Source organism: Sciurus carolinensis, unplaced genomic scaffold, assembly GCF_902686445.1.
Source record: "Sciurus carolinensis unplaced genomic scaffold, mSciCar1.2, whole genome shotgun sequence".
NCBI lineage: Eukaryota > Metazoa > Chordata > Mammalia > Rodentia > Sciuridae > Sciurus > Sciurus carolinensis.
Window position 1 is genome coordinate 73,337 of NW_025920247.1, and position 21,720 is coordinate 95,056.

A 21,720-nucleotide genomic window follows, 5' to 3' on the forward strand; every position below is an offset into this window, starting at 1 on the left:
TAGGATTGGAGCCAGTAATTCTATGATTATTAAACTATTTTTTCCTCAATATACCCCATACCCCTTTTGTGGATTAACCAGTTGAACCCTGCTCACTGTTAAGTACAGCTAACATTCTCACATCTTTGAGGTAGCAAAGAGATGTCAATCAGAGCACACAACCAGGAGAGGATTTCAAAAAGCCCATCATGGGTCATATGCATGCACCACAGTCCATTACTGTGACTGGATGGTCTGGCAGGGTGCAAAGTTGCTGTTCCCAGTGTGCCTTTTATATAATAGAAGTCATGCACTTATATACCATGGTTTTCTGCCAGGTGAAAGTCGAATGAGGTATTCTATCAAAATGTGTATGTGATAATTTTATTATAGACAAAAACACATTTTTAGTAACTAACACCATTTTCAATATTTCTCAGATAAAGAAACCATATGAATTATCAGTGGTCCTGGTTGGGTAATTAGTAGCCAGTTGTAATGCAGTATAATGATTCAATTCAGTTGGATCAATTTGCTTGCACATGTGATCAACTACTCCACAAAAGAAGATATGTTCTCCTGAGAAAATGAAAGCATAATATGTTCATCATAAAATATTTATTTTGGATTACACACTTTAATTTTATGTCACACACATACACTGACGTTTTGATATAGTTCTTGCTTCTCCAAGCTAGCTTCACTCAAGTCTTAGATGTGGCATTCAGCTTTATCATGCCTGAGTCCCCAAATTCCCTTATCTGCTTTAATCTCACCACCAGGTTTCCACTATCAAGACCTTGTGAAACTTAGTGTTCAGCTGAGTGTTCCCTTAAATTTGGAAGAAATTCCACTCATCTTGGAACCCTGGGGCCTATACCCAACGCAGAATTTTCAATCTCATTGTACCTCTTATCTTTGAACTATTGGAACTGCTGGTGAGAGAAACTAGGACTTTCAATGCTGCAAGACTCCCATAGCTGTGGCTAAGGTGGGTTCCCCAAACTGGGCCAAATGCTACTCTATAACAACCCCTTTCCTCAAAAGATGACTCAATTACAGCCAAGAAACATTCAATAGCTTAACAGAACTTAATGTACTCTGCAAGCAGCAAGAAAATTGAAAATTGTCCTCAATGATTCCTATACCCAGATAATTGTAGGAGACACTTGGGGATCCCTCCATTATTAATTTCGAAGTTATTTTTCCCCATGTAAATGAGTAAGAGTGGACCAGGATAAAGTGAGAGATGATAATTTGGAAGAGTCTGCACCCTTTTCTCTGCTTGATGAACACCCTAGCTCACAGAAATAATGTCTTGACTGGCCAGATGTTGGGTGGCCATTTGTTATCTATTTTAGCCAGATACGGTACACAGCTTTAATTCTTCATCCAGGAAGTTGGACAGCATGACTAACTCATCTGTGCAGTCTAGTGAGTACTCAACAACATTATATGTGATGGCAAAGTGTAAGTCTTTAGACATCCTATGAATCTAAGTTGGTGGATCTTGATACAGGCATTGTGATTCACAGTGAAGCTGCTGCTCTATTTAATTGGCATGCTACTTGAAATTTCTACCCCTTTCTTGTCAAAAGACCATTCACTTTTCTCCTGTTTGGAGTAGTTAGCAAAGATTTTCTCCCATTCTGTAGATTTTCTCTCACATTTTGAATCATTTCCTTTGCTCTGCAGAAGTTTTTAATTCGATAACATCCCATTTATTAATTGACACTATTTCCTGAGCTTTAGGCATCCTATTGAGAAAGTTGTTGCCTGTGCCTATATGCTAGAGTGTTGACCCTACTTTCCTTTTAGGAATTGCATAGTTTTCTGTCAAATTCCTACTTCTTTTGACCTATTTTGAGTTTATTTTTGCACAGATTGAAAAATAGAGATCCAGTTTCATTCCTTTACATGTAGATAACCAGTTTTCCCAGCACCATTTGTTAAAGAGGCTGTCTTTTCTCCAATGTATGATTTTGGCACCTTTGTCGAGGGAGACGACCATACCTGTGTGGGTTTTTTCTCTGCGTCTTCCACTCTGAACCATTGATCTGTGTGTCTGTTTTTAAGTCATTACCATGTGGTTTTATTGCTATAGCTTTGTAGTATATTTGAAGATAGCTATTGTGATGCCTCCAGTATTACTTTTATGGCTTAGAACTGCTTTGGCTATTCTGGGTCTTTTATTCTTCCAAACAAAGTTTAGGACTTTTTTCTAGTTATGTGAATAATATCCTTTGTATTTTAATGAGGATTGCATTGAATCTGTTTACTGATTTTGGTAGGATGGTCATTTTGACAATATTAATTCTGCCTATCTATGAATATGGGAGGTCTTCCATCTTCTGAGGTCTTCTTCAATTTATTTCTTCAATGTTCTATAGTTTTCATTGTAGAAATCTTCCACCTCCTGGTTTGATTCATTCTTCGATATTTTCTAAGACTATTTTGAATGGAATGGTTTTGCTGACTTCTTAGCAGATTTGATGTTGGTCTACAGAAAAGCTATTAATTTTTGTGTGTTGATTTTTTTAAATTACCACTTTGCTGAATTTGTTTATTAGTTGTAGCATCTAAGTATAGAATCATATCACCTGCAAACAGTGATTATTTGACTCTCCTGTTTTCATCCCTTTTATTTCCTATTCTTGCTTAATTGCTCTGACTTGAATTTCTTATCACTGTATTAAAAAGGAAAAGTGAGAATGGACATCTTTTTCTTTTCCTAGATTTTGAAGAAAATGCTGTCATTATTTCCCCATTTATCATGAGGTTGATTTCGGTTTTTCATATACAGCCTTATGATGTTCCTTCTATCCCTAGTTTTTCTGTGTTTTATCATGAATGGGTACTGAATTTTGTCAAAAGCTTTCTATACATCTATGGAGATGACTAAGTAATTTTTGCCCTTAGTTTAATTTATGAAATAAATCATATTTGTTCATTTGTATATTTTGAACCATCCTTTCATCTCTGGAAGAAAACCAACTTGGTCATGATTTACACTCTTCTTAATATGTTGTTGAATACAATTCACTAATACTTTAAGAAATTTTACATCTAAATTCATCAGGATGTCAGTCTATAGTTTTCTTTCTTGGATGAATCCTTATTTAGTTTGGGTATGAGTGTGATACTGGCTTCATAGAATGAATATGGAAGTGTTAAATACTTTTCCATTTTATGGAATAATTTGGGGAACATTGGCATTAGCTCTTGTTTAAAGGTCTATTATAATGCACCAGAGAATCCATCTGGTTATGGACTTTTCTTCTTTGAAATGCTATTAGTACTTCTATCTCATTACAAGTTATTGCTCTATTAAAGATTTCTATGTTCACGTTAATTCACTTTGGGTGTCTAGAAATGTACCCATTTTTTTCTAGGTCTTCTAATTTCTGGAGTATGAGTTTTCAAAATAGTTCCTAGAGGTCCTTAGGATTTCTATGATGTCTGGTGATTTCCCTTTTTCATCTCTAATTTTACTTATTTGGATCTCCTCTCTTTTTCTTTTGGTTAGGTCAGCTAAGGGCTTATCAAATTTTTTTTTAAAGAACCAATTCTTTATTTTATTGATCCTTTGTTTTATTTCTTCTCAATTTATTTGGACTCTAATCTTAATTATTTACTTCTGCCTACTGATTTTGGAATTGATTTGATCTTTTTCAAGGGCCTTGGGATGAATCATTAGGTTGTTTATTTAGGATCTTTTTGATTTTTGTATACAGGAATTTATGGCTATAAACGTTCTTCTTAGAACTATCTTCATAATGTCTCAGAGGTTCTGGTATGTTGTCTCATTATTCTCATTTGAGGCCAAGAATTTTTAATTACCACTTCACTTCTGCTATCTTGTTTCATCATTCAAAATGTGTTATTCAATATCTATGTGTTGATATCATTTCAGTGGTTTCTTTGGTATTGATTTCTAATTTCCCTCCATTTTGATTAGATAACAGGCAAGAAAATCATATCGATTATTTTTTGTATTTCCTAAGAGTTGCCTTGTGGTTTCAAATATGTTCTATTTTGCAAAAGATTCCATGAGCCTCTGAGGAGAATGTGTATTCAGTTGTTGTTGGATGAGATATTCTATAGAAGTCTGTTAAGTCCATTTGTTTTAAAATATTTTTCATGCCCAAGAGTCTTTACTGAGCTTTTGTCAGGATGAATTATCTAATAGTAAGATAGGTGTTTTAAAACCATCCAGTATTATTGTACTGAAGTCTATCTGAGGCTTCAATTGGTGAAGTGTCTCTTTTTTTAAATTATTTACACCCATGTTTGGGTAAAAATATATATTACTTCTGCATCTTCTTGTTGGATTGTTCCCTTTCCCAGTATGAACTGATATTCTTTGTCTTTTCTAATTAATTTTGGTTTGAATTCTGCTTTGTAAGATCTGAGAGTAGATATTCATGATTGTTTTGGGACTTCATTTGCATGGTATATCAATTTCCATCTTTTCCCCTTTCAGCCAGTGGCTGTCTTTGCCTGTAAGGTGAGTCTGTTGAAAACAACAAGGAGTTGGGTCTTGTGTTTTAATCCATTCTGCCAGCCTATGTCTTTTAATTGCAGAATTGAGACCATTTACATTCACTGTTTTTACTGAGAAATGTTTATTAATTCCTGTCATTTTGATTTATGGATAATGTTCAAATTTGTCCACTTTCTCCTTTATTTAATTACTCTTCAAATTAGAGTAGATAATTTTAGAGTTTCTGAGATTGGTTATTAAATTTCTTCTATGTACAGAATTTCTTTTTTATTTTTAAATTCAGCCTAGGGTTTTGATGAATTTATTTTTCAAGTAAATATAGCCAGTTAAAAAGTAAATGATGTACACCAATGAAGTATATTATCATGATGACTTTTGTATAAAAAAAAATGGCCTGCTGTTTTTGGAGTGATTAATGAGCACTGTAGGACAAATTAGGAAATGACACAGAATGAAGCTATTTCTTCCATAAGCTATACTTTCTTATTCCATGAAACAGCTTTCATTCTGTAAAAGTTTGTCCCCAAAGATATTTTACACCTGTTTTGTGCCTTTTTGACTTAACGTTATTCCTTTTCCATTACTCTTCCCAGTACCCAGGGTTATCTAAATGCACCTGAAGCTGGTTTGAGATTCAGAGCAGTCAAAAACTCTGAATGCAGAAAATATAAATTAGAACTAACAGTAAATAATGCATGATTGTCATGACATTCGTCTAGGATGATGAGTACCAGATCTCATACCTGAAAATCTCCATTGGCTAACTTTTCAGAGTGCCTTGAAGATACTGAAGATGTGCTCTGTGACATCAATCTTTGATTTAACTGTTTATTTTCTTCTTCCTTCAACTACAATGTTCATTCTGAGAGTATTACCCCTGTTTTTCTTCAGAAAGCACAGGGACAGTTTTTTTGACAGACATCATGCAGATCTCCATTGCTTAATTCACTCTTCCTTCATCTTTGGTTTCCATGGCCAACATTTTTGATTCACCTGGGAGTTTGGGGGTGCAAGCTCCACAAAGTTCTGGGACTGTTGTTACATTGGCTGAAGGAAAAAAATGCTACTATGCAATTTACTGACTTCAAGTTTTTCCTTTTCCTCAGGCAAATGAGCTCAACATTCAGAAAGTAACTATGTCAAATCTTTATCCTGTTTGTGCTCCTTCATTATAGTTTTTCACTTATCAATAAAATTATTTACTAGGTTGTTTTTCTTGATTTCTCTCTTTTTAAAACAGTATTAAAAGTTGTTTTGTTGTCTAGAATGAATGATGTTCAAAAATTTTGGATTTCTTCATTCTTTCTTTTTTCTTGCTTTTTAGGTTGTTCTAGAAACAGCTTTTTCTACCTGAAACTTTTCTTGACGTTCAGCAACTAAGCTTGAAGAATCTTGTTTGGTAGAATCAATAGCAGGACTACGTGCTATTTGATTCCCAAGATGTTTAACTTTTTCTAAACTCTTTCTCAACAACTTCTCTCTCCAATTTAAATTCTTTTAGGACAGCAAGAAAAGCTTCATCCTTTTTACAATCAAGTTTCTGAATTAACGATTCTCTGTCTTCTTCAGGGTTCATGACCAAACTCTCTTTGACTATCTCAAAGTTCTGGATAATAGTTTCATATTTCTCTTCTTGTTGAGTGATTTTCTTCATCTTTTTGTTTTCCAAGAGCACTCAATTCTGAGTTCAGTTTACTCTGAAGTTCACCTATTTTTTCTTTTAAATTTTTTTCTATTTCAAATGCTTGGTGATGCAAAGATGTTACTGTGGCTAATTATGCTTTAAGAATATTAGATTCTTGGGACTGGGGATATAGCTCAGTTGATAGAGTGCTTGCCTCACAAGCAGAAGGCCCTGAGTTTAATCCCAAGCACCACAAAAACAAAAGAATGTTAGATTATTCTTCATGTCTATTAATTAACTCTGAAATGCACTGATCTTTTTCAGTTGTCATTAAAGTTCTTAGCTCAGTTAAGCCCACCTGATAATTTTCATTATTATCTTGAATCTTTTGGTTTAATTTACTTATTTCTGTACCCAAATTTTCTGTCTCTTGTTAAAGGACAGATTTCAAGTTCTCCAGTTGCATTCTTTCTTCCAGCAAAATTTTTATCTCATCAGTTTCTGCTTTCTTCATTGAAAATACAACCTCTAACAGGCATCTCAGGTCTGACAAATCAGAAATCTTGAGTTTTAATTCCTGCAATTGCTGTTTATTTTTTGTATCAGAACAATTATTTGTTGATTTTCTTTGTTCAGTTTTTCCAAAGAAACTGGGTGATCTGTCATAACTCTCTCAAACTCTGGTGTCTGGCTGACATGCAGTGTGTCCTCTCATCCTTCAGATGACTTTGTTCTAAGCACTGAAGTTCTGCCATTAGTAACTGTATCCTGTCATCATTTTCAACATGGACCTTTTTAAGTCTTCTAACACTATCTCTCATGACTGCTTCAGATGATCTCACAGTTTTGAGTGTACATATCTTCCGTCTCCAAAAACTTCAGATCCTTTTCATCCTGTAGGCAGATGATAGCTTCTTTTTCATGTTTAAGCAAAGAATATTCATTGTCTTTATTTTGTAAAACTTCCTCAAAGTATACAAAGTCTTCTTTCAATTTTTTAAATTTTGTTTTCATTTTCTTCACTTTCCTCTATTACTACATCAAACTTAAATTCCTATTCGCTTTTTAAAGGTTGTAGCACTTTTTGATTTTTTTTGTGTTATTTCCAGGGAACATTTTACATTTTCAATAATGTTTCTTATATCCAATGCTGTACATTTTAAAGAATTTGAGAAGTCATAGTGTTCTTTTTATACAAAGGTTCTGAAGTGGTCTTCCTTGATGGTTTGTATACAGAAGTGAGAGCCTTCTGCAACAACTCTACATTTTTCCATGTGAACTTTCAGAGAAGCATGATCTCCAAAATCCTCTTTACCATATGTATTTCTACTCTGCATAGTCTACTATCTATTGCATTGATAAGTCATGAATAAAGTGATTCCACCATTACCTCTGGAGTTTGTGGATCACTTATAAGATTAGGAAAAGATAAATTTTTTGTATCACAAAATCATTCACAGCAGACATAAAATTTGATTCAGGACTTTTGTTAATGAATCCAAGTCTACAGAAACATGGTGAATAGTTTGTTCTATGTTTGGTTGAGGGATAGTTAGAAAACTATTTGTATGTGTATCAGTTTTATCTGGAGATAATTCTTCCAAGGGACATACTGAAGGACATAAGGGATGCTCAACAGTGAATGAAAAAGAAGTTCTTGGTAGTAGTTTCAATTCCTGTTACACTTTCTATACATGAGGAAGAATGCAAGACTGTGAGAATGCCTGACTCACAGATGCCTTTTGTTCATTCAGTAAATCTGTAATGGTCTCTGGCATTTTATCCAAACTTTGTGCTGCCTTTACCAAATTATGTAGGGCATGTACATGCTGGTATAGAAATTCAACGTTCCAAAGTAAAGGAACCCTGAGGAATGGTTGAACTTCTGAGGGACAAAATGATTGAAAAAACTGTGACCTTTTAATGAAATATCAGGAATTTCAGTCACTTTTGAGGCTTCTGAGTTTAAAAGGAAGGGAGCTGAGACTAGCAAACAATACAGTCAGGATGGCTAAAGGTGACTCCAAGAAACCAAAGGGCAAGATGTCTGCTTATGTCTTCTTTGTGCGGACTTGCAGGGAAGAACACAAGAAGAAAAATCCAGAAGTCCCTGTCAATTTTGCAGAATTTTCCAAGAAGTGCTCTGAGAGGTGGAAGACAATGTCTGGGAAGGAGAAATCTAAATTTGGTGAAATGGCAAAGGCGGATAAAGTGCACTATGATCGGGAAATGAAGGATTATGGACCAGCTAAGGGAGGTAAGAAGAAAAAGGACCCTAATGCCCCCAAAAGATCCCCATCTGGATTCTTCCTGTTCTGTTCAGAATTCCGCCCCAAGATCAAGTCCACAAATCCTGGTATCTCCATTGGAGATGTGGCCAAAAAACTGGGCAAGATGTGGAATAACTTAAGTGACAGTGAAAAGCAGCCATACATCACTAAGGCTGCAAAGCTGAAGGAGAAATATGAGAAGGATGTTGCTGACTATAAGTCTAAAGGAAAGTTTGATGGCACAAAGGGTCCTGCTAAAGTTGCCTGGAAAAAAGTGGAAGAGGAAGATGAAGAAGAGGAGGAGGAAGAAAAGGAGGAGGAGGAGGAGGAGGAGGAGGAGGAGAAGGAGGAGGAGGAGGATGAATAAAAAACTTTATCCGTCTCCTTGTGAATACCTTAGAGTAGGGGAGCGCCGTGATTGACACATCTCATTTTAGATGTGTCTGTTTCTCTCATTAGGTTCAGTTACAGAATTTGATCACGATCATATTGTAGTCTCTCAAAGTGCTCTAGAAATTGTCAGTGGTTTACATGAAGTGGCCCTGGGTGTCCAGAGCACCCTGAAACTGTATCAAAGTTTACATATTTCCAAACATTTTTAAAATGAAAAGGCACTCTTGTGTTCTCCTCACTCTGTGCACTTTGCTGTTGGTGTGACAAGGCATTTGAAGATGTTTCTGGCATTTTTCTTTTAAATTTGTAAGGTGGTGTTAACTATATGGTTATTGGCTAGAAATCCTCAGTTATTGACTGTACATATCTATAGTCTGTAAAAAGAACAAAACAACCAAGAAAAACTCTTGATGCTCCTTACTGGCGTTGAGGCTGTGGGGGAAGATGCCTTTTGGAGGGGCCATAGCTCAGGGCATGCACTGTGAGGCTGGACCTGTTGACACTGCGGTGGGCATCCACTTAGCTTCAGGTTGCCTTGTTTTTGTATATAGTGATATAGCATTCTGCTGCCTTTCTTAATTGTGGAAAAAGGGGAGTCAGCTGGCATGAGAAGTGTTTGAATTTTTTTTTAGTTAAGTATAGTAGATTTTAAACTTTGTTTTCAAATAAACTGTAGAACTCTTCATTGTCAGCAAAGAGCCACTGCATCAATGAAAGTTCAAGAACCTTCTGTACTTAAAAACAATTTGCAATGTTATGTTATTTTTGTATGTGTAGAATGCTGAAATGTTTTTGAAGTTAAATAAACAGTATTACATTAAAAAAAAAAGAACGGAGCTAAGAGTCCAGTCCCTGAAACATACAGTTTCTTATAAAAGACTTCCCAAATAATCCCAAAGGATTACCTTTTAGACTTTTCAACTTTATACAATTGCTTTCTATCTTTCACTAAAACACCAGCCCACTCCCTGAGGTGTTAATGAACATTTTTCTCCTTACAACCTCAACAATAGCTAAGCAGTACCCCTGAGGAACTACACTAAAGGCTTCAACAATTTTAACTCTTTCTAACAGCTCTATTACAAGGCAGAGCAAAGCTTGAGATTCCTCTCCATCTTGATCAACATGTAGTATCACAAAGCCACACCACCTGAATGAACTCTTTCTATTCATTCACCAGCTGGCCAGAGCTAGCAACCACCTGGTCCAGGGTATACAGCTGATCTTCAAGTCCTTTAATGCCTTCCATATTCTGATTATCAATTTTGGCAATTGTTTGATTGCATTCTACTATAAATGGGTGAAAATTCTCTGGATGAAGCCTGCTGATAGAATCAAAGCACTTCCTGACCACATTGTTAGGTATATCTTGAACATTTATCCAGAGTAACAAAGAATCACTTAAAAAACAACAGATCACTGTCTTTAGTATCTACCTAAGTTTCATCTTTCTGTATAATACTTTGATAAGATTCCCTAATTTCTTTGCCACTTTCATTGTCTGTGGTATCTGGGTCTTTTGATCCACTTGCTTGTGAAATGAAGTTAACAAAGATGTGCTAGATGTTCTAGTCATATCAGGAGAAAGGACCTGTGTCTCTAGGAATGTTACATAACCAATGTGCCAGAAATGATGACTCTTACCATGCTTCTCTTCTTTCTATGGATATAGTCCATGTTACACATTCCTGAAGGTATGTTTTCCTCATACCATGATGATAACATGTCTCGCATACATGTAAATTTAATGCCTGCATGACATAGTTATTGTAAAATAGAAGTATTTTTATTCCATTCTCTTTTGAAATAATGTTGCCAGAAAAAAAATGGAAATGGAATTTGTCTATACTGAATTATTTTTGTGTTTCACTGGACACAGATCTTTGTTCCTAATTAGAATGATGGTTTTGCACAATATTTCACATATTTAAATCAAGCATTTGACTTTGCCTTACATAACATGTGAAACCAGCTCCTTAAGCAACAACACATAATCTGGGATTTATATGTGTGTGCTAAAACTTACCACTGTATGTCATTCTGCTCCCTCTTTGCATTTTTTGCTTGAAATTATCTCCTTAGATTAAAGCTACTGTGATTTATTTTAACATTCTTGTGTTTGTTTAATTTAATTAAAAATATTGCCTGATTATATGGTATTTCCTAGGTTGTATGTCTTGCATGAGGATAATAATACATAAAATGCTATCTTACCCTTTAGGGATTTAAATTTTCTGAGAAATGCAGACAATTGAATGAGTGCTTATAATATCATCCAATGATAATAATCATGGAGTTTTCTTAAAAGACTAGGAATAGAACCACCATATGTAGTACCTGTACCACTTACAATTTATCCAGAAGTATTAAGTCAGCATATTATAGCAATATATGCATACCCATATTTATAGCCACAAAATTCACAGTAGCCAAGTTATGGCATCTAGGTGTCCTCCACAGATGAATGAATAAAAAAATGAGGTACATATGAACAATGGGATTTCATTCATCTGTAAAGTGGACCAAGTTTTTCCATTTACAGGAAAATGGATGGATCTTGAATGGTTTATTCAAAGTAAACAAGACTCAGAAAGTGAAGGGTTATTTGATTTCTCTCTCTCTCATATGTGGCAACTAGAGAGTACAAAGGAATAAAGGGGGTGTGTAGCTCATGAAATTAGAATGGAAACATTAGGTAGAAGAAGAGGACCAGAAGGAGGGAGGAGGGAAGCAAAGGGAAGGTTCTAGGGAATGGAATTGGCCAATTATGTTATGTGCATGTATAAATATGCAATAACTCAAAGCCCACTATCACATATAACTATAATGCATCAATAACATATTAATTTTAAAATGATATAGCCACTTTGGAAAAATGTTTGAAATTTCTCAAAAACTGAAAATTGAGTTACATGAGAAATTAATTGTTGTTGGGCTAATGCCTTGTGAAACCCCAGCAGGATGGCATATAAGTAGCCTTGGGAAATGAAAAGGCACACTGGAGGAGTTAATAACTAATTGGAAGAGTCCCTTTTGGTGGGAATACACAAACTCTCTGGCTTACAATTTTTTGGGTAACAAAATGGAAGCCAAATGTTGGTTCCTTTTCAAAGCATGCAAAAACAATCCAGTGATTTACCAGATTTGATGTAAAAAAATATTTATAAATATTATTAAAGACTGTAATTTACATTAAGTGATGCACATATGTCTCCATCAATGCCTCCTGAGAGTGACTGCTGATGAAATAATTCCTTAATTCCAGCCTTGAACACTATTGCTAAGGTTTTATCAGAAGGTATGTTTTACCTAAGGTCTTATCCTTCATGAAAAAATCGTCATTTGAACCAGAATTCGCAAACTTGCTTTGAATTCTTCCTTAAATGAGATATTTTTCATACATCAAATATTATAGCAACCAATTATTTGTCTGAATAAATTAATAAATATTTTGCTTTTACCGAAGAAGCCATCAGATACATCTCAAGTAAAGTAATAATCCTACCTCTACAATGCCCAAGTGGCTCAGCAACTCTTTTTGCTGCCTATGTTGGTACTCATCTGAATTTTATTTTGAATAATTTCCTCTGTTCTATACTATAGAGAAAGTCAGAAAATAGTCTGACCAATCATGACCATGCCTCTTCTGAAGTTTAGCAAAACCTATAATTATCTCCATTTGACTTTTGGTAGGGTCGCGTGCCCATGATGGCCCTGTTTGGTTTCCCATACTCCTTTCTCTCTTAGATGATGCTTTTTCCTCTTCTATGGAGGCAGATGAGGTCATTTAACATCATCTATCTACTTATCTTAGTATCTTATAAGTGCTGTAAAAATAAAAACCAGGGTCTTAGAAATGACAGACACTTATTTCTCACCATTCTGAAGGATGAGAAGTCCAAGATCAGGGTGCTTGTAGATCTGTCCCTGGTGAGGGTGGACTTCCTGTTTTATAAGTGGCACAGTCCAACCATGTCCTTATGAGGCAGAAGGTATAGGAATTGCTCTTAATGCATCTTTCATAAGGACATTAATCTCATCCCTGAGGACAATTCTCATGGCTCTCCAGCTCCCCCAAGCCCCAATTCCTATTACCATCCTGTTCCTGTGGGTAACAGGATTTAAACATATGAATTCTAGGGAGACACAAACCTCTGGACCATAGCATTCACCATAGTTCTTCACAAGCAACATTCCTGAAATCTGGCAAGTGCTTGCTCTTCATGTTCTATTATTTTATCCCAATTTAAAATTTTCTTATCTTCTCCTTCATCTTGATCTAAAAATGGAATCATGCTATTTAAAAAAATATTTTAAATTTGTTGTAGTTAGTTGTTCATGACAGTAGAATGCATTTATACATTTTGGTGGCTCAAACATGAATGAAGTATAATTTCTCATTTTTAGGATTGTGCATATTGTAGGATCACTTCAGTCATGCAGTCATATATGTACATGAGGCCCTTAAATCATAAAAATTTAATAATTCTCAAACATGTCATAAAAAATGAAACTGAGTCTAGCAGTGTTGAACTTCAAATGTTTCATCAACACTAATTTACTAATACTTAAAATCTCCCCTGTAGTAAGAATAAATTTTTAAAATACTGAAATAGATACTTTTAAATTTCATTCTATGTATAAATTAAATTCTGACCTTAGAAATGAAAAATTAACCCATTTTACACTTTACTCTGTCCCACTCTCATGGTATTTGAAGTTATTTCCATTTGAAAAACTCTTGAAAATTTGTGTTCTCTTTCCTAATCATAATTTCTATACTTGGTTATCTTGTTTTTGAATACACATTAATTCAGTGCTAATCCCAGTCTTTTTACCATACCCATGTAAGAGACCTTGAAAATCAATTTTTAGTTTGCTTGGTTTCACGGTCAAGCTAATAATTCTGAGTGTGACCCTTTCTGCTACTGCCATATCTTCACCACTGTGGAGATTGAGTAATTTATCATTTATAGATGTACAGAAGAATTTCATTGGTTTAATGCATATTGTCCCGTATAGTTTTGGTAATAAGTGCAAGGTTTGAAATTTCAAGTTAATGATAGAAATTCCATGTAAAAAATATAATAACTTAGGAGATGGGCTTAGCAATTCTGCAGTACTGAGAATGCTGGCTGGGTTTCTGAACTTCACTGATGTCATCAATAGGTCATAATACACTGTTGAGGCCTTCATGATAACAGGTAACATAACAAACCTGATTTTGTACTCAGCAATGCTCAAGACAGTGATTAGTGAACAGATAGCCTCTGCCCATTTTATTGTTATTTTTGAAGATACAGATTGCATTCTTAGTTATATTCAGTTCCCTCTCTGAGAATTGAGCTTCAGAGTAACTCTCCAACCAGTTGGGCCATGAAGGAAAAGCAAAAGAAGAAACATCTAAAAAACAATGGATTCCCAGCCTGCAAAGAAGCTCCTTCATGACATTGTGAGGTGTATGTGTCTTTATGTTCCGCTGGACGGCGACATTTGGTGGCCCATACGGGGAACGGTGAGCGCTCAGGTAAGTAATAAAGGAGAAAATTTTTCACTAGCACAGTCAACTAGCAGTCAACTAGCAGGTTTCCCTGTTCGAGGAAACAGTGGCCTTAAGGTACTAATGGAAGGCTCTCCTAGTGAGGGAAATTAACAGAAGGCTGTCCCAAGAGACAGCAAAGGACATCCTGTAGTAAATGAATGTGTGTAAAGTGTTAGTTGTGTTAATATTTTTGTTACTTTTTCTTGTTTGGTTTCTGTTTGTTGTTGTTGTAGTGATCAGAGAGGCCATATTATAGCCATGGGATTGGAAATTTCACAGATTCGCATGGAAGAATCTCTTAAGGCATTGTTAAGAGAAAATGGAACTCCGTTAAAGTCTAAAACTGTGCGGACGTTCCTTAAAACTATAGAAGCCTGTCCTTGGTTCTTAGAAGAAAGACTCCTTACTGTCCCTCAGTGGGAGCGTTTGGGAAAGGACCTCTGTAAACAAAATGAAAAAATGCCTCTCCCTCTTGGTACTTCACCTATATGGACATTAGTTCGTTTCTGTCTGAATTCCAAAAAACTAAAATTTCAAGAACAACTAAGAGAAGGGGAAGAGATATTAGAAACTGTAAAAGAAGAACAATCAAGTCGAGCTTCTGAAAGAGAAAGTAGATGTTCAGACTCAGAACAGGGATGTGACTCTGAAGAACAGGAACTATCTGAGACAGAGCTAGAAAAGAAGTTCTCTCAGTGGCATTTAACCCCTACCGCGCCACGCCCTCCAGCGTATAATCCAGGTCACCACTCTTTTCCAAGTTGTAGGGGCACATGTACTTGCTGCACAAGGGCAGCCCCCAGACAGTGGGCTGATGTAGAATCTTGATCAGTGTTCCCAATATTCCCGGTATTTGATGATCAAAACAATCAGAGATATTATCAAATATTAGATATAAAATTAGTGAAACAGTTAAAAGAGGCAGTTATGTCCTATGGAGTACAAGCTGCATTAACCATTTCTTTATTAGAGAATGTTGCAAGTCAAAATCTTACTCTGACTGATTGGGGTAATTTAGCAAAAGCATGTTTATCTGGGGGACAATATCTTATGTGGAAGGTGGCCAACCAGGAGTTATGTTCTGATACTGCCCGACGTAATGCAGTTGTGGGCAATCCTCAATGGAATCTAGACATGCTGACAGACCAAGGACCATATGAAGGGCAAGGAAACCAGATTAATTTCCACCCTGGTGTGTATCAACAAATTAGTGGTGCTGCCACTAAAGCTTGGAAAATGCTTTCCGGTGCTGGCGATCTTCAAGGACAGTTATCTAAGGTTATTCAAGACAACAATGAACCCTATGCCGATTTTGTAGACAGATTGATTCAAACAGAAGGACATATATTTGGAGATGTAGACCAAATCTTTTGTCAAACAGCTTGCATATGAGCAAGCAAATAAATGGTGTAAAGAAGCAATAAGACCTTGGAAAAACAAAGACCTTGCAAAGACCTTGGAGCCTATTTAAAGGCTAGTAGGGATATTAATGAGGCTTTTATTCAAGGTCAGGTGATGGCTGCAGCATTTGCACAGGGTCTTAGAGGCAATGCCAACTCCCACCCAGGTCAACAGTGTTATCAGTGTAAACAATGTGGACACATAAAAAAGGACTGCCCCCAGGGTCCTGTGCCAAAATTATGTCCCTGATGTAAAAAAGGGAAACACTGGTCAAGTGACTGTAAATCAACTAGAGACAAAGATGGTAACCTTTTACCTGCAAAAAATGGGAATCAGGGCCCCTGGCCTCGAGTCCCATAGATATACGGGGCTATCCAGTTCGTACCTCGGACCCATTATCCCTTGACTCCCCAATTAGACAAACAAGAGGAAGTGCAGGATTGGACCTCTGTGCCTCTGCCAGAGCAGTATTAGGTGACATTAACTGGATTAGACCTTACCTTCACTTACCCACCTCAAGTTTGGGCCCCCTGTTTGACACTCTTAAAGGTGATTCTGATCCCCTTTCTAAGTTGGTGCTTACCTCTAAGGCTCAAACAGCTCTCAAGCTTGTTGAAACAGCTATGGAAAAGGTTCATCTTGATTGTATTGACCTAGCCAAGCCTTTATCATTCATTGTCTTGGCCACAAATAAGTTACCCACAGGAGTGTTTTGGCAAAAGGGTCCTATTCTATGGATTCACATGAATTATGCCCCTAACAAGGGGCATAATCTTATCCTTGTTACTGAATCTGTGGCAGAATTAATCCTTAAGGCGTTAAAAGTATCCCTTTCCACCTTTGGGTCACATCCCTTGACAATAACTACTCCTTATACTACTGATCAGATACAATATCTTATTTTTATTTATTTATTTATTTATTTATTTATTATTGTATACAAATGGGATACATGTTGTTTCTCTATTTGTACATAGAGTCAAGGCATACCATTTGTGTAATCATACGTTTACATAGGGCAATGATGTTTGATTATTTTTTCCCTTCCCCCCCACCCCTCCCACCCCTCTTTTCCCTCTATACAGTCCTTCTTTCCTTCATTCTTACTGCTTTCCTTATCCCTAACCCTAAACCTAACCCTAATCCTAATGCTAACCCCTCCCACCCCCAATTATATGTCCTCATCTGCTTATCAGCGAGATCATTCATCCTTTAGTTTTTTGAGATTGGCTTATCTCACTTAGCATTATATTCTCCAATTTCATCCATTTGCCTGCAAATGCCATAATTTTATCATTCTTCATTGTGGAGTAATATTCCACTGTATATATATGTCACAGTTTCTTTAACCATTCATCAACGGAAGGGCATCTAGGTTGCTTCCACAATCTGGCTATGGTGAATTGAGCAGCAATGAACATTGATGTGGCTGTATCTCTGTAGTATGCTGATTTTAAGTCCTTTGGGTATAGGCCAAGGAGTGGGGTAGCTGGGTCAAATGGTGTTTCCATTCCAAGCTTTCTGAGGAATCTCCACACTGCTTTCCAGAGTGGCTGCACTAATTTGCAATCCCACCAGCAATGTATGAGTGTTCCTTTTTCACCACATCCTTGCCAACACTATTGTTGCTTGTGTTCTTGATAATCGCCATTCTAATTGGGGAGAGATGAAATCTTAGGGTAGTTTTGATTTGCATTTCCCTTATTACTACGGATGTTGAACATTTTTTCATATATCTGTTGATTACTTGTGCATCTTCTTCTGTGAAGTGTCTGTTCATTTCCTTAGCCCATTTGTTGATTGGATTATTTGTATTCTTGGTGTAGAGTTTTTTGAGTTCTTTATAGATTCTGGAAATTAGCGCTCTATCTGAAGTATGGTTGGCAAAGATATTCTCCGACTCTGTAGGCTCTCTCTTCATATTGCTGATGGTTTCCTTTGCTGAAAGAAAGCTTTTTAGTTTGAATCTATCCCAGTTGTTGATTCTTGCTTTTATTTCTTGTGCTATGGGAGTCCTGTTAAGGAAGTCTGATCCTAAGCCAACAAGTTGAAGATTTGGACCTACTTTTTCTTCTATAAGATGCAGAGTCTCTGGTCTGATTCTGAGGTCCTTGATCCATTTTGAGTTGAGTTTTGTGTAGGGTGAGAGATAGGGGTTTAATTTCATTCTATTGCATATGGTTTTCCAGTTTTCCCAGCACCATTTGTTGAAGAGGCTATCTTTTCTCCATTGCATATTTTTGGAACCTTTGTCTAGTATGAGAAAATTGTATTTATTTGGGTTTGTGTCCGTGTCCTCTCTTCTGTACCATTGATCTACCTGTCTATTTTAGTACCAATACCATGCCGTTTTTGTTACTATTGCTTTGTAGTAGAGTTGAAGATCTGGTATTGCAATACCCCCTGCTTCACTCTTGCTACTGAGGATTGCTTTAGCTATTCTAGGTTTTTTATTCTTCCAGATGAATTTCATAATTGCTTGCTCTATTTCTGCAAGGTACATCATTGGGATTTTAATTGGAATTGCATTGAATCTGTATAGCACTTTTGGTAGTATAGCCATTTTGACAATATTAATTCTGCCTATCCAGGAACATGGGAGATCTTTCCATCTTCTAAGGTGTTCTTTAATTTCTTTCTTTAGTGTTCTGTAGTTCTCATTGTAGAGGTCTTTCACCTCTTTTGTGAGATTGATTCCCAAGTATTTTATTTTTTTCAATGCTATTGTGAATGGGGTAGTTTTCCTAACTTCTCTTTCTGAAGATTCATCACTTATGTATAAAAATGCATTGGATTTATGAGCATTGATCTTGTAACCTGCTACCTTACTGAATTCACTTATGAGTTCTAAAAGTTTTCTGGTGGAATTTCCAGGTTCCTTTAAATATATAATCATGTCATCAGCAAACAGGGATAGTTTGAGTTCTTCTTTTCCTATTCATATCCCTCTAATTTCTTTGGTTTGTCTAATTGCTCTGGCTAGAGTCTCAAGGATGATGTTGAATAGAAGTGCTGAAAGAGGGCATCCCTGCCTTGTTCCAGTTTTTAGGGGGAACGCTTTCAGTTTTTCACCATTTAGAATGATATTAGCCATGGGCTTAGCCTAGATGGCCTTTATAATATTAAGGAATGTTCCCACTACCCCAATTTTTTCTAGTGTTTTGAGCATGAAGGGAAGCTGTATTTTATTGAATGTTTTTTCTGCATCTATTGAAATAATCATGTGATTCTTAACTTTAAGTCTGTTGATATGGTGAATGACATTTATTGATTTCCGAATGTTGAACCAACCTTGCATCCCTGGGATAAAACCCACTTGATCGTGGTGCACTATCTTTTTAATATATATTTGTATGCGATTTGCTAAAATTTTGTTGAGAATTTTTGCGTCGATGTTCATTAAGGATATTGGTCTGAAATTTTCTTTCCTCGATGTGTCTCTGTCTGGTTTGGGTATCAGGGTGATATTGGCTTCATAGAACGAGTTTGGGAGGGTTCCCTCCTCTTCTATTTCATGGAATAGTTTGAGGAGTATTGGAATGAGCTCTTCTTTAAAGGTTTTGTAGAACTCGGCTGAGAACCCATCTGGTCCTGGACTTTTCTTTGTTGGTAGGCTTTTGATGACCTCTTCTATTTCATTGCTTGAAATTGGTTTATTTAAGTTGTGTATGTCCTCCTCGTTCAGTTTAGGTCATTCATATGTCTCTAGAAATTTGTTGATGTCTTCGAGGTTTTCTGTTTTGTCGGAGTATAGATTTTCGAAATAGCTTGTAATTGTGTTTTGTATTTCACTTGTGTCTGTTGTGATGTTTCCTTGTTCATTCCGTATTTTAGTAATTTGAGTTTTCTCCCTCTTTCTCTTTGTTAGTGTGGCTAAGGGTTTATCAATTTTGTTTATTTTTTCAAAGAACCAACTATTTATTTTGTTAATTTTTCCAATTGTTTCTTTTGTTTCGATTTCGTTGATTTCGGCTCTGATTTTAACTATTTCCTGTCTTCTACTACTTTTGGTATTGGTCTGCTCTTCTTTTTCTAGCGCTTTGAGCTGTAGTGTTAAGTCATTTATTTGTTGATTTCTACTTCTTTTTTTGAATGCACCCCATGAAATAAATCTTCCTCTAAGTACTGCTTTCATAGTGTCCCAGAGATTTTGATATGATGTGTCTTTGTTCTTGTTTACTTCTAAGAATTTTTTTATTTCCCTCCTGATGTCTTCTGTTATCCATTCATCATATAGTAGTGTATTATTTAATCTCCAGGTATTGTAGAAGCTTCTGTTTTTTATTCTGTCATTTATTTCTAATTTCAATCCATTATGATCTGATAGAGTACAAGGTAGTATCTCTATCTTCTTGTATTTGCTAACAGTAGCTTTGTGGCATAAAATATGGTCTATTTTAGAGAAGGATCCATGTGCTGCTGAGAAGAAACTGTATTCATTCTTTGTTGGATGGTATATTCTATATATGTCGGTTAAATCTAAATTGTTGTTTGTGTTGTTGAGATCTATGATTTCTTTATTCAATTTTTGTTTGGACGATCTATCCAGTGGTGAGAGAGGTGTGTTAAAATCACTTAGTATTATTGTGTTGTGGTCTATTTGATTTCTGGAATTGAGTAGGATTTGTTTGACATACGTGGATGAGCCAATGTTCGGGGCATAGATATTTAAGATTATTATGTCTTGCTGATTTATGCTTCTCTTAAGCAGCATGTAATGTCCTTCTTTATCCCTTCTGACTAGTTTTGGTTTGAAGTCCACATTATCTGAAATGAGGATGGATACTCCAGCTTTTTTGCTGTGTCCGTGTGCATGGTATGTTTTTCCCCATCCTTTCACCTTTAGTCTATGGGTATCTCTTTCTATGGGATGAGTCTCTTGCAGGCAGCATATTGTTGGATTTTTCTTTTTAATCCAATCTGCCAGTCTATGTCTTTTGATTGATGAGTTCAGGCCATTAACATTCAGGGTTATTATTGTGATATGATTTGTATTCCCAGTCATTTGACTCATATTTGTTTTTGACATGATTTGGTTTCTCCTTTATTTGGCTATTCCTTTAGGCTAGCACTTCCTGTTGCTGATTAGCATCGTTGTTTTTCATCTCTTCCTCATGGAATATTTTGCTGAGAATGTTCTGTAATGCCGGCTTTCTCTTTGTAAATTCCTTTAGCTTTTGTTTATCATGGAAGGATCTTATTTCATCATCAAATTTGAAGGTAAGTTTTGCTGGGTATAAGATTCTTGGTTGGCATCCGTTTTCTTTCAGGGCTTGGTAATGTTGTTCCAGGCCCTTCTAGCTTTTAGGGTCTGGATTGAAAAATCTGCTGATATTCTTATTGGTTTCCCTCTGAATGTAATTTGATTCTTTTGTCTCGCGGTCTTTAAAATTCTGTCTTTATTTTGTATGTTAGGTATTTTCATAATAATGTGCCTTGGTGTGGGTCTGTTGTAATCTTGTATGTTTGGAGTTCTATAAGCCTCTTGTACTTGGTTTTCCATTTCATTCTTCAGATTTGGGAAATTTTCTGATATTATTTCATTGAATAGATTGTTCATTCCTTTGGTTTGTTTCTCTAAGCCTTCCTCAATCCCAATAATTCTTAAATTTGGCCTTTTCATGATATCCCATAATTCTTGTAGATTCTGTTCATGATTTCTTACCATCTTCTCTGTTTGGTCAACTTTGTTTTCAAGATTAAATAATTTGTCTTCAATGTCTGAGGTTCTGTCTTCCAGGTGTTCTATCCTATTGGTTATGCTTCCTATGGAGTTTTTAACTTGGTTTATTGTTTCCTTCATTTCAAGTATTTCAGTTTGGTTTTTTTTTCAGTATCTCTAACTCTTTATTGAAATGATCTCTTGCTTCCCGTATTTGGTCTTTTAACTGTTGATTGGTGCAATCACTTAATGCCTGCATTTGCTCTTTCATCTCCTCCTTCAATGCCTGCATTTGCTCTTTCATCTCCTCATTTGTTTCCCTGATTGTTTTAATTATGCACATTC

The 21,720-nt window shown here is 35.9% G+C and overlaps 1 protein-coding gene and 1 pseudogene across 1 annotated transcript; one reads left to right on the top strand and one right to left on the bottom strand.

Annotated features, from left to right (window-relative positions):
• Positions 1 to 4,956: 4,956 nt before the first annotated feature.
• The window catches only part of LOC124975304 (RB1-inducible coiled-coil protein 1-like), a 98,163-nt pseudogene continuing 81,399 nt past the window's right edge, over positions 4,957 to 21,720 (bottom strand).
• Positions 8,109 to 8,948, top strand: LOC124975305 (high mobility group protein B3-like). The gene has a single exon (XM_047538068.1). It carries the CDS (start codon positions 8,115 to 8,117, stop codon positions 8,742 to 8,744), a length of 630 nt encoding a protein of 209 aa, XP_047394024.1. The 5' UTR covers positions 8,109 to 8,114; the 3' UTR covers positions 8,745 to 8,948.

Coding starts and splice junctions, on each gene's coding strand:
- LOC124975305 (XM_047538068.1), top strand. CDS start 8,115: ATGGCTAAAGGTGACTCCAAGAAACCAAAGGGCAAGATGTCTGCTTAT.